We start from the raw sequence: 13,818 nt of genomic DNA, 5'->3' as shown, positions 1-13,818 counted from the left end.
TCCCCATGGTCTCTTGTATAAGTGTAGCTTCCCCACCTCCAGCTCGCTCTCTAGTTCCGGTGATGACCACGGACAGCTAGGGCATAATGTGTGTAGTGCAATTAATAAACCTATTCAGTAAAAGACTCTGCGTACGAGGGACATCCTTTTACACCAGGTACCACTCTCTGTGTTAAAAAAAAAGTTGCTCCATATATCTCCTTTAAACTTTTCCACTCTCACTGTAAAGATATGCCCTCTAGTCTTTGACATTTCCACCCTGCGGGGAAAATACTCCAACCCTATCTCTACCTCTCAATGTTAGAAAACTTCTATTGGGTCTTTCCTCAACCTCTCCTTGGGAAATTGCTGGAACTCTTTATTAATGAGATAACAGGATATTTAAAATCTCCATAGACAATCAAGCACAATTAATATGGATTTATGATTGGGAAACGTGTTGGACAAATTTGTTGGAGCTGCAGAATAGAAATCAATTTCCTGGAAGGATTGATTTTAAAAGTTCTGAAGTCCGAGGAAATGAGCAGAAGATAGAAACCAACAATGGAGACCATGGACAAAAATAGCAAAGCATAAGGAAAGCAAGGGGTGCTGAGAAGACCTTGTGAGTGATGGTAGACTGGAGTGCAGCAGAGAATTTGACGAAAGCATTTTTAAGGTTGTTTTAAAAATAAAATTATTTTTACAAACTGAGTGATTCAATGGTGCCCTCAAAAATGACCAATGATCTTATGAACTAACCCAGACATGATATCAGCTCTCTTTAGTTTAGATTAGTTTTGGAGGTGCAGCAGGGAAACAAGTCCTCGGGCCCATTGAGGCCATGTCAACCATCCATAATGGCGGTCATGGTGGTGCAGCGGTAGAGTTGCTGCCTTACAGCGAATGCAGCGCTGGAGACCTGGGTTTGATCCCGACTACGGGTGCCGTCTGTACGGAGTTTGTACGTCGTCCCCGTGACCTGCGTGGGTTTTCTCCGAGATCTTCCGTTTCCTCCCACACTCCAACGACGTGCAGGTCTGTAGGTTAATTGACTTGGTAAATGAAAAAATTGACCCTAGTGGGTGTAGGATAGTGTTAGTGTGCGGGGGTCGCTGGTCGGCGCGGATCCGGTGGGCTGAAGGGTCTGTTTCTGCACTGTATCTCTAATCTAAACTTTGGCCAGGGGGGCTGGCGTAGACCATCCCACTTTCGCATCCACTCCCTGCACAATTTACAGAGGCCAATTAACATCCAAACCTGCAAGTCTTTTGGATGTGGGAGAAAACCGGAGCACACGGAGGAAACACATACGGTCATAGGAAGAACGTGCAAATTCCACACAGGCAGCATCTGAGGTCAGTGTCGAACTCAGGTCCCCTGCACTGAGAGGCAGCGGCACTACCAGCTCAGAGTTTTCCCTCCACTGCAGTTTACTTCAGGTCAGGCATCATCAATGGAGGGAATAGACATGTGAACGTTGTCTGTTCATTCCCTCCACAGTTGCTGCTGGTTGATCCGCAAAGTTCCTCCAGTACTCCAGATTGCAGTATCTGCAGTCTCTTGTTTTGCTGATTCCTCAAACCTCCTGATGAAATGGAGGTGAGCCGCCTTCTGGTGAAGGTGCCCCTACAGGGATGGGAGTTCACAGAGCCGTACTGCAGCGAAAAAAGCCCTTCAACCCAACTCATCTATGCCGACAAAGTTGCCAGCGTCCGATGCCTATCCCTCCAAACCTTCCTTATTCATGGGGGCCCCCCGCAAACAAGGGAAGGGATATGGGGCTTCAGGAGTGGGAAGATTGTTTTGCTTAAGGATAGGTCCAAAGCCAATCTGAATAAAGGTCCCAACCTGGAACGTCATCTGTCTAAGTTCTCCAGGGATGCTGTCTGACCTGCTGAGTTATTCTCGCACTTTGTGTCCCTTTTAAGTGCGAACATTACGGAGTAAGACACTGATAATGTATAAGGAGTTTTTGCTTTGTATAAAAAAACATAAAGTGTGGAGTAACTCAGCAGGTCAGGCAGCATCTCTGGACAACATGGATAAGTGATGTTTTTGGGACTATTCTATATTTTGCATACTGAATAAAGTTTATTTATGAAATTAAAACAAATGTCTTTTTAAAGAAACTGCAAATGCTGGAATCTTGAGCTGGAGTCACTCAGCTGACCAAGGGTTTAGATGCAGAGACAGTCCGCCTGGACCTACGTGATCTCCTGGTTGCCAAACATTGTAACTTCCATTCCCACACGTGACCTTTCTGACCTGGGCCTCCTCCACTGTCAGAGTGAGGCCTAACGCAAATTGGAGGAACAGCACCTCATATTTCACCTGGGCAGCTTACAACCCAGCGGTACGAATTTTGATTTCTCTAACTTCAAGTAACCCTTGCATCCCCTCTCTGTCCGTTCCATCCCACCCTGGTCGTTTAGTACTGTCGTCCTGGTGAGTTTCATTATCTATAAAACTTGTTAGCCTGCAGCTAACCATGGACTGCTTCCTTGATCATTACTTTTGTGCATATCTTTCATTTCTTTGAAGATTGACACAAAAAGATGGAGCAACACAGCTGGTCAGACAGCATCTCTGGAGAACATGGATAGGTACAAAGTGCTGGAGTAACCCAGTGAGTCAGACAGCACATCAGGATAAAAGGAATAGGTGACATTTCGGGTGGAGGCCCTTCTTTAGACTGGTTCCACCCGAAACGTCACATATTCCTTCTCTCCAGAGATGCAGTCTGACCTGCTAAGTTACTCCAGCTCTGTCTATCTTCTGTTTAAACCAGCATCTGTAGTTCCTTCCCACACATCTCTTTCATTTCTTTGTCCTATATCTCCAAGTTTGCGGATGACACAAAGCTGGGTGGCAGTGTGAGCTGCGAGGAGGATGCTATGAGGCTGCAGGATTAGTTGGATCGGTTGGGTGAGTGGGCAGATGCATAGCAGATGCAGTATAATGTGGATAAATGTGAGGTTATTCACTTTGGTGGGAAGAACAGGAAGGCAGATTACTATCTGAGTGGTAGACACAAATTGCTGCAGTAACTCAGTGGAACAGGCAGCATCTCTGGAGAGAAGGAATGGGTGATGTTTCCGGTCGAGACCCTTCAGACATGGGTGACGTTTTTGGTTGAGACCCTTCTTCAGACTTTTGTGTCTGCCTTCAATTTAAACCAGCATCTGCAGTTCTTTCCTACTCACATTATCTGAATGGTGTCAGATTAGAAAAACAGGAGGCGCAATGAGACCTGGGTGTCCTTGTACATCAGTCACTGAAAGTAAGCATGCAGGTACAACAGGCAGTGAAGAAAGTTAAAGGCATGTTGGTCTTCATTGCAAGAGGATTTGAGCTTAGGAGCAAGGAGGTCCTACTGCAGCTGTACAGGGCCCTGGTGAGACCACCCCTGGAGTTTTGTGTGCAGTTTTGGTCTCCCAATTTGAGGAAGGACATTCTTGCTATTGAGGGCGTGCAGCGTAGGTTCACCAGGTTAATTCCTGGGATGGCAGGACAGACATATGATGAAAGAATGGGTCGACTGGGCTAAACTGGAGTTTAGAAGGATTGGACAAGATAGATGCAGGGAAAATGTTCCCGATGTTGGGGGTGTCCATAATGAGGGGTCACAGTTTATGAATAAGGGGTAGGCCATTTAGGACTTGGATGAGGGAAAAAAAAATCACCCAGAGTTGTGAATCTGGAATTCTCTGCCACGGAAGGCAGTGGAGGCCAATTCACTGAATGTTTTCAAGAGAGTTTGATTTAGCTCTTAGGGCTAACGGAATCAAGGGATATGGTGGAAAAAGCAGGAAGGGGGTACTGATTTTGTAAGATTAGCCATGATCATATTAAATGGCGATGCTGGCTGGAAGGGCCGAATGGCTATCTCTCTCGTTTCCCTCTCTCCTGATTCTCAGTCTGAAGAAGGGTCTCTACCCGAAATATCCATTCCTTCTCACCAGAGATGCTGCCTGTCCCACTGAGTTACTCCAGCATTTTGTGTCTATCTTCAGCCTGACCAAAGTTTGATACAGCGGCAACATGACTTGCCAACGTGACCTGACTGATGGAGAAAGCGAGCATTGCCGCGTCAGCTGGAGGGGCCTGATTGCGGACATACAGCGTAGGATGACTAGGAAAAAAACGGTACCAACATTGACTTCTCCAACTTCAGATAGTCCCTGCTTTCCCTCTCTATCCCCTCCCCCTTCCCAGTTCTCCCACTAGTCTTCCCGTCTCCAACTATATTCCATCGGGCAGACGCTACAAGGCCTTCTACGCCCGCACCTCCAGACTCAGGAACAGCTTCATCCCCAGGGCCATAGCTGCTATGAACCGGTCCTGCTGAGCCGGATGGTCACATCGCACAGCGAACCGGCACACACCTACTTGAACTTTATATTGTTTTAAATCTGTTTCTAATTTTGTTTCACTGGGTTGTATACATTTATACTGATTAGCTAATTAATTTATTGCATCGTCTGGAAGGCGCATTCCCAATGACAATAAAGATATTTTGTATTGTATCTTTGTCCCGCCCCCTCCCCTGACATCAGTCTGAAGAAGGTAGACACAAGATGCTGGAGTAACTCAGCGGGACAAGCAGCATCTCAGGAGAGAAGGGGATGGGTGACGTTTCGGGTCGAGACCCTACAGATGCTGCCTGACCCGCTGAGTTACTCCAGTCATTTTGTGTCCACCAGCGTGGGATGACTCGCACTTCCGGGGTTGCTCTCACTTCCGCCCCGCACCACTCCCCTCTGCCCCGCTTCCGCCCCGCACCACTCCCCGCTGCCCCGCTTCCGGTCTCCCACACCGCTCTGCCCCGCTTCCGCCCCCCTACCTCTCCCCGCTGTCCCGCTTCCGCCCCCCGCCACTCCCCTCTGCCCCATTTCCGCCCCGCACCGCTCCCTCCCCGCACCACTCCCCGCTGCCCCGCTTCCGGTCCCGCACACCACTCCTCTCTGCCCCGCTTCTGGCCGGGTCACGTGCCGCGGGTGGCGGGACGCTCGAGCGGCGGCGGGTGAGTGTCGCTCGAGCGGCGACTGTCAGAGGCAAAATGTCGGCACCAAAAAGGGGGGGCAAATCAACCGTCCATCTACTCCCCCTCCTCCCCTCCTCCTCCTCACCACCGTTGCATTCCTTGCCCGGGGGGGGGGGGAGAAACATAAACACGGCCGAGTTACTCAGCGGGTCAATAGACAATAGGTGCAGGAGGAGGCCATTCGGCCCTTCGAGCCAGCACCGCCATTCAATGTGATCATGGCTGATCATTCTCAATCAGTAACCCGTTCCTGCCTTCTCCCCGTACCCCCTGACTCCGCTATCCTTAAGAGCTCTATCTAGCTCTCTCTTGAATGCATTCAGAGAATTGGCCTCCACTGCCTTCTGAGGCAGAGAATTCCACAGATTTACAACTCTCTGACTGAAAAAGGTTTTCCTCGTCTCCGTACTAACCTTTATTCTTAAACTGTGGCCCCTGGTTCTGGACTCCCCCAACATTGGGAACATGTTTCCTGCCTCTAGCGTGTCCAACCCCTTAATAATCGTGTATGTTTCAATAAGATCCCCTCTTATACTTGTAAATTCCAGTGTAAAGCCCAGTCGACCCATTCTTTCAACATTTCGCTGCATCTGGTCACACGTGGCAATAAAGTGCCAGGGTCGGGCAGCATCTGTGAAGAAGAATGGACCGGACCAGTGACGTTTCGGGCCCGGGACCCTTCTTCAGACTGATGGGGGAGAAAGGTGGGGAGTGATGGGTGGATACAGGAGAGGAGGTGGGGGGGGGGGGACTGACAGATGGGTGGAATAAGTATGTAGTCATAAGGAATAGGAGTAGAATCAGGCCATTCGGCCCATCAAGTATGCTCTGCCATTCAATCATGGCTGATCTAGCTTTATTTATTTATTTTTCATTCAGAGATACCAGCGCGGAAACAGGCCCTTTCGGCCCACCGGGTCTGCGCCAACCAGCGATCCCCGCACTTTAACGCTATCCTACACCCACTAGGGACAATTTTTCACATTTACTAGGCCAATTTACATACAAACCTGTACATCTTTGGAGTGTGGGAGGAAACCAAAGATCTCAGAGAAAACCCACGCAGGTCACGGGGAAAACGTGACAGCACCCCTAGTCGGGATTGAACCCGGATCTCCGGCGCTGCATAAGCTATAAGGCAGAAACTCTACCGCTGCGTCACAGTGCCGCCCTTCTAAACTTTCCCACCTAATCCCATTCTCCTGCCTTCTCCCCATAACCCCTGACACCCGTACTAATCAAGAATCTATTAATACATGGTTTCTACATGTACCTTGATCTTATTCCTATTCTACATTTTACTTGAGCCCTGTCCCCTTTGATGTCTCGTTTTCACACCTGACGCTTCCTTATCTCTGTGCCTCCCTCTGCCCTGACTCTCAGTCTGAAGAAGGGTCTCGACCCGAAAGGTCACCCATTTCTTCTCTCCGGAGATAGATGCCTGTCCTGCTGAGTTACTCCAGCATTTTGTGTCTCTCTTGAAGTAAGTGACAGGCTGGAGGTGAAAAGGAGACAAAAGGGTGTCAGAGAAGGAGAGAAGAGGAGTGAAATGTCCATAGTTTAAGTGGCAGTAGCAGGTCCCAGGAGAAATGTTGCCATACTATCATCGGCCATTGAATTGCAGGAGGACACAAAGTACAAGGAAGAGAGGTGGGAAGAAGGAGACCCTTCTTCTGAAGGGTTTCGACCCGAAACATCACCCATTCCTTCGCTCCAGAGATGCTGCCTGACCCGCTGAATTACTCCAGCATTTTGTGTCTACCTTCGATTTTAACCAGCATCTGCAGTTTTTTTTTCTATTCATTACGGGGCACCTGAAGGGTAATGTTTATTAAAAGTAGAAAATGGCTTTTATAATCGCCTGAAAATGTTTCAATTTCCCCAGTCTAAACTTACAGAAAAGCATGTCGTGCGGGAGAGAAACCTGAGCAGGTGATTGCCAGGAGATGGATCGATACGATGTGTTAAAACGTCTGCTGAAGAAGTGGGAGACTTCGTTCCTTGAGGAACACAAGCGCAAGCCAAATAAGGTAGACGCTGAGCAATAACTCAACTCTCAAAAACCCACCACGATTTCTTCTCATCGAGCTGGAGGTTCCCTCATCGAGCAGAAGACATAAAAGCTTGAAAGCACACACCACCAGATTCAGAAACAGCTTCATCCCCGCTGTAATCCGACTACTGAGCGGTCCTCTTGGATGCAAAGGATGAATTCCCAATCATCTTATTGCAGCCCATGCACTTTTTTTTTTAATGTCTGCACATTCTATCGAGCTCGAACACTATATTTTGCACTGTATATTTCATCTTTGGCTCTACCTGCAGTAGTCATGCATAGCAGGCAAATCAAAGTTTGAATGAATAAATTAATAAGTTTATTGGCCAAGTATGTACACATACGAGGAATGTGCCTTGGTGCACCGCTCGCAAGTAACAACACGAACATGCAGTAAACAATTAAGAATAAAGCATAAAACATTAAGAATACAACAAAACGGTTTAAACATGTGAGTGAAATAAACCAGAGCAAAAAGAGACTGCAGACTTTTGGTTATTGAGTAGAGCTACTACTCACGGAAAAAAAGCTGTTTTTATGTCTGGCTGTGGCTTTTTTAAAGTTTTTCAATGTATCCACGTGATAATGATAAACTAATACCAATATTTCTATTTTGTGTTGCACATGTGAAGAGGATGCTTCGACACATGCTTGCCTTCTCAGAGAACTTACCTCCCCATCTTTTCCCTTATTCAGGTGGATGTGGCCGTTGCTTCGGAGGAGACACAACGTAAGTAATGAGCGAAAGACAAAGTATTTACCCTTTATTTGCGTTTTATTTTAATTGGGTTTTGTGAAGCGAATCTTCTTTTAACAAAAAAATTATATAATGTGTGGAACAGAGAGGAATGCAGGCAGCAAAGATCCAGAGTAAACATTAAGAAGCAAGTCGTCTTCTGATTTCTGTTTCTCTGTCACTTTGTTATTTCTCTCTCGTTCCATCATTAATTGATCACTGAAAGCAAGTCTCCTTATTAATGCGTTGCTTTGTTTACAAGCTTGTGTATGCAGGTCTCCAAATGCCCCGGGCAATTATTTTTCCAGAGAGAGGGAGGAATAACGCTGTCAGAGACACTATGTTAGTCTGTCAGGAACCAAGGAGAGATAGTTGACAGGATAGCAAATTGGTTTCATGGAAGGAAGCAGAGGGTGATGGTGGAAGGTTGCATCTGGGACTGGAGGCTTGTGACTAGTGGTGTGCCTCAGGGTTCGGTACTGGGGCCGTTACTGTTTGTCATCTACATCAATGATTTGGATGCGAACATACGGGGCAAGATTAGCAAGTTTGCTGATGATACAAAAGTGGGTGGTTTTGCAGATAGTGACGATGATTGTGAAAGATTGCAGCAGGATCTTGATCGATTGGCCAGGTGGGCTGAGGAATGGTTGATGGAATTTAATACAGAGAAATATGAGGTGTTACATTTTGGGACATCTTACAAGGGCTGGATCTACACAATGAATGGTAGACCTCTGGGGAGTGTTGTAGAGCAGAGAGATCTCGGAGTGCAGGTGCATGGTTCCTTGAAGGTGGAGTCGCAGGTAAATAGGGTGGTCAAAAAGGCTTTTGGTACATTGGCCTTCATCAGTCAGAGTATTGAGTATAGAAGTTGGGACGTCATGTTGCAGTTGTAGTTCTGGGCACCATGTTATAGGAAAGATATTGTCAAGCTTGAAAGTGTTCAGAGAAGATTTACGAGGATTTTGCCAGAACTAGAGGGTCTGAGCTATAGGGAGAGGTTGAGTAAGCTAGAACAATTGGAGCCTAATTCCTTGGAGCACAGGAGGATGAGGGGTGAACTTATAGAGGTATTTCAGACCATGAGAGGAATAAATCAGGTAGGTGTACAGAATCTCTTGCCCAGACTAGGGGAATCGAGGACCGGAGGACATAGGTTCAAGGTGAAGGGGAAAATATTTAATAGGAATCTGAGGGGTAACCTTTTCACCCAAAGGGTGGTGGATGTTTGGAACAAGCTGCCAGAGGAGGTAGTTGAGGCTGGGACTATCCCATGTTTAAGAAACAGTTAGACGGGTACATAGCTAGGACAAGTTTGGAGGGATATGGACCAAACGCAGGCAGGTGGAACTACTGCAGCTGGGACAAGTTGGCCGGTGTGGGCATGTTGGGCTGATGGGCCTGTTTCCACACTGTATCACTCTACGACTCTATATGAAGGCTTCTTATGATTTGATATCAAGATGAATTTCTTCTGAATCTTTGGAATTCTCTGCAACAGCCCGAGATGAAAGATGAGGTGCTGCTCCCAAAGATTACTTTAGATAATGTTTGGAAGAAGCTAGGAGGCCAAGGGTAGAGGGACTAGAGCGGAAGAGATACAGAGCGTTAACGGGTCACCCTTGTGGACTGTACAAAAAGCTCTGCAAAGGCATTAAGCATATTCAGGGTTGGGGTAAACAGCTTTTTACACCAGAAGGATTGAAAAGTTATGTAACAATAGACAATAGACAATAGGTGCAGGAGTAGGCCATTCAGCCCTTCGAGCCAGCACCGCCATTCAATGCGATCATGGCTGATCACTCTCAATCAGTACCCCGTTCCTGCCTTCTCCCCATACCCCCTCACTCCGCTATCCTTAAGAGCTCTATCCAGCTCTCTCTTGAAAGCATCCAACGAACTGGCCTCCACTGCCTTCTGAGGCAGAGAATTCCACACCACCACTCTCTGACTGAAAAAGTTCTTCCTCATCTCCGTTCTAAATGGCCTACCCCTTATTCTTAAACTGTGGCCCCTTGTTCTGGACTCCCCCAACATTGGGAACATGTTTCCTGCCTCTAATGTGTCCAATCCCCTAATTATCTTATGTTTCAATAAGATCCCCCCTCATCCTTCTAAATTCCAGTGTATACAAGCCCAATCGCTCCAGCCTTTCAACATACGACAGTCCCGCCATTCCGGGAATTAACCTAGTGAACCTACGCTGCACGCCCTCCATAGCAAGAATATCCTTCCTCAAATTTGGAGACCAAAACTGCACACAGTACTCCAGGTGCGGTCTCACCAGGGCCCGGTACAACTGTAGAAGGACCTCTTTGCTCCTATACTCAACTCCTCTTGTTATGAAGGCCAACATTCCATTGGCTTTCTTCACTGCCTGCTGTACCTGCATGCTTCCTTTCATTGACTGATGCACTAGGACACCCAGATCTCGTTGAACTCCCCCTCCTCCTAACTTGACACCATTCAGATAATAATCTGCCTTTCTATTCTTACTTCCAAAGTGAATAACCTCACACTTATCTACATTAAACTGCATCTGCCATGTATCCGCCAACTCACACAACCTGTCCAAGTCACCCTGCAGCCTTATTGCATCTTCCTCACAATTCACACTACCCCCCAGCTTAGTATCATCTGCAAATTTGCTAATGGTACTTTTAATCCCTTCGTCTAAGTCATTAATGTATATAACACTTAGAACTCTGAGAGTGAAGGATTTCCAATTGGAATATTTTATCTGGAGGTGAACTCAATTTTAGTTTAACTTGTTATAAATTATTTCTGTGATAAAATGAGGCCTCTGCAAACTGTAGAGATAACCTGTGCTTCCTGAATTTACAGAACTATACAAGGAGTACAGAGCTATAAAGAAAACTAGAGAAAGCCTTGCTGCAGAAAGTGATCTAAGTCCGCATGTGGAAACTGTGAATGGGCCTTCGCAGGGCAGTAACCAAACCGAGGAGAAGGAAAAGGTAAAACTGTTTTTCTCAGTCATATATCTCGTCTCCTGTAACATTTCCAGATTAGTGTTCCACTCACTGGTGAAAACTGAGTTTCTCATGACTTTCAAGTGGGATTTGGATGAGCACAAGCAAGAACAACATGCAAGGCTGCGGGTAAAATAAAGACTGATTAAACAGATTGATCTACATGGTGCCTACATCGATTGAATGGTTGCTTTTTGTGCCATTTTCCCCAAAAGGAAGAAAGGAGAAACCTATTTCTCCTATATTTAAGAAGTATCTAGGTAAATACCTGAATCGAACACAGAGTGGAGGAGGAATTCAGCGGGTCAGGCAGCACCTCTAGTAACTCTGGTACTCTCTGGTACTTCCCTCTGCAACTCCCTGGTTAACTCATCCCTTCCTACCCAAACCATCTCCTCCCCAGGTACCTTCCCCTGCAACCACAGAAGATGCAACACTTGTCGCTATACCTCCTCCCTCGACTCTGTCCAGGGACCCCGGTGTCCTTTCAGGTTAGGCAGAAGTTCACTTGCACCTCCTCCAACCTCATCTACTGTATTCGTTGTTCAAGATGTGGACTCTTAATAACATCGGCGAGACCAAACGCCGACTGGGCGATCGTTTTGTGAACACCTTCGCTCAGCCCACGTGAACCTACCTGATCTCCCGATTGCTGGACACTTTAATTCTTCTTCCCATTCCTACACAGACCTTTCTGTCCTCGGTCTCCTCCATTGTCAGAATGAGGCTAAACACAAATTGGAGGAACAACATCTCATAAGTATTTCGCTTGGGCAGTTTACAGCCCAGTAGTATGAATATTGATTTCTCTCACTTCAGGTAGCCCAGGCATCTCTCTCTATCCCTCCCCCACCCAAGTTGAACTAGCTTCTCATTTTCACCCTATAAACAGCTTACAATGGCCTGTTTCCTTTATCATCGTTACTTTTTTACATTTCTTTCATTCATTGTTCTTTATCTCTGCACATCACCATCTATATCTCTCATCTCTCGTATCCCTAACCAGTCTGAAGAAGGGTCTCGACCCGAAATGTCACCCGTTCCTTCTTTCCAGAGATGCTGCCTGTCCTGTTAAGTTACTCCAGCTTTTTGTGTCTATTTTCCGCACTTCTGGTAAACATGGATAAGTAATGTTTTGCATTAGAACCCTTCTTCAGTCTCGATCCCAGCCCAAACCTATCCATGTCCTCCAGAGATGTATCCTGTCCCACTAAGTTGTTTTTTTGCTGTGTGTCTTTATGACTCAGTGCCATGGTGATCAACTTATTTAAATTTTTAGACTTGCAAACCTGATGTTTGGGGGTTACATCTAAATCGTCAGAACGGACCTGTTCAGGAGCTGACGTTGCAGGAACATAGAACCATCATTGCATCGGCCCAGTATTATGGAATGAAATTGAAAGAGAAAATTGGAACATCGGGAAAAGTAAGGGTTTTATTTTGTTGACTTCTATCGGAGGTGTGATTTCAGGGGTGCTAGTTTCCTTGCTTTATCCTATTCCAATAGAGTTTACAGCAGCCATATGCAAACCTGGCCAACTTTATCCTTGCGTTACAATGCTGAGAACTATATTCTGCATCTTTTCCTCCCCCTACCTATTCAATAGTCAATAGTCAATTTATTTGTCACATACACATAAATGTGCAGTGAAATGAAAAATTACCCGCAGTTCAACAATAAGACCAATAAGAATAATCAATAAAAATGCAATAACACATACAATCATAAACCAACACGAAACAAAAGAAACATCCATCACAGTGAGTCTTCTCCAGTCACCTCCTCACTGTGATGGAAGGCCAGAATGTCTTTCTCTTCCCCTGCCGTCTTCTCCCGCGGTTAGGCTGCTGAAGTTGCCACGTCGGGGCTCCCGACATTGAAGCCCCCGCCGGGCGGAGAAAATCCCGCGGCCTATTTCAGGCCGTGCCGGACGGTGAAAGGTCCGCGGTGGGCTGACCCAAGCCCCGCGATTCGGGGCGGGCGAAGACGCTGCCGCTGCCGGAGCTCCCGATGTCGGCCCCACCCAGAGGCCTGCGGGCTTCTGACGTCCAGGCGGCCCGCGCCGAAGCCTCCGGAGACGAGTCGCAGCTGCTCCCGCAGCCTCCGAAGGCAGCCAGCGCCCTAGGTGGTGAGTCCGGGCCGCGGGCTCTGCGAACCAGAGCTCAGGTGGTCCCAGCCGGAGGCCGCCAGCTCTAGGTGCATGGCCGATGGTAGGCCGCAGCGGGAACGGAGGCACCACACAGAAAACAAAGGTCGCGTCTCCGTTCGGGAGAGACAATGTTACAGTTCCCACCCCCCACAAAACACACAACCGCAAACACTACATATTTAAACTACAATTAAGACAAAAACAACAAAAAACACAAAAGGCAACGGACTGCGGGCAAGCCGCAGCTTATACTTGACATTGGCTTGATTGTATTTATGTATAGTATTACCTGATTTGTTTAGCAAGTTTGCACATCGAAAGCTTTTCTCTATGATACGCGTGGTTTATTATTGTCACGTGTTCCTTGGTACACGTGACAATAATAAACCTAAACCTATGCAGTCTTCTGTTCACTGCTGTTGTGAATCCAAGCAGTCTGTGTGGTGGAGACACATGGAACTGCAGGTGCTGGAATCTTAAAACAAAACACAAAGTGCTCGAGTAACTCAGCGGGTCAGGCAGCAGCTGTGGAGGGAATGGCCAGGCAATGTTTCGTGTTGGGACCCTTCTCATGTTGAGATCCCAAGAATGATTGGGCTAACATATGATGGCTGTTTGTAGGCATTGGGCCTGTACTCGCTGGAGTTTAGGAGGATAAGGGGGGGATCTCATTAAACTTACCGAATAGTGAAAGGGCTGGATAGAGTAAATGGGAAGATGCTTCCACTAGTGGAAAGACTAGAACCAGAGCACATAGCCTCAGAATAAAAGGTTGTACCTGTTGAAAGATGAGAAGGAAGGTCTTTAGTCAGAGGGTAATGAATCTGGAATTCATTGCCACAGAAGGCTGTGGAGGC

At 46.9% G+C, this 13,818-nt stretch overlaps 1 protein-coding gene across 2 annotated transcripts in view; it reads left to right on the top strand.

The window, feature by feature from the left end:
- Positions 1–4,940: 4,940 nt before the first annotated feature.
- The window catches only part of recql4 (RecQ helicase-like 4), a 70,389-nt gene continuing 61,511 nt past the window's right edge, over positions 4,941–13,818 (top strand). Inside the window, exons 1-5 of one of the 2 annotated variants that reach the window (XM_078426087.1) lie at positions 4,941–5,005; positions 6,912–7,056; positions 7,779–7,812; positions 10,666–10,796; positions 12,091–12,237. In XM_078426087.1, coding sequence (XP_078282213.1) covers positions 6,973–7,056; positions 7,779–7,812; positions 10,666–10,796; positions 12,091–12,237 — 396 coding nt within the window. In that variant the 5' untranslated portion in view covers positions 4,941–5,005; positions 6,912–6,972. Of the gene's footprint in view, positions 5,006–5,369; positions 5,731–6,911; positions 7,057–7,778; positions 7,813–10,665; positions 10,797–12,090; positions 12,238–13,818 lie in introns of those variants that run through there. The other variant, XM_078426095.1, reaches the window with a different exon arrangement.

The sequence above is a fragment of the Rhinoraja longicauda genome, chromosome 2, assembly GCF_053455715.1.
Source record: "Rhinoraja longicauda isolate Sanriku21f chromosome 2, sRhiLon1.1, whole genome shotgun sequence".
Taxonomy (NCBI): Eukaryota; Metazoa; Chordata; class Chondrichthyes; order Rajiformes; family Arhynchobatidae; genus Rhinoraja; species Rhinoraja longicauda.
This window is presented reverse-complemented; position numbering and strand designations above follow the sequence as displayed.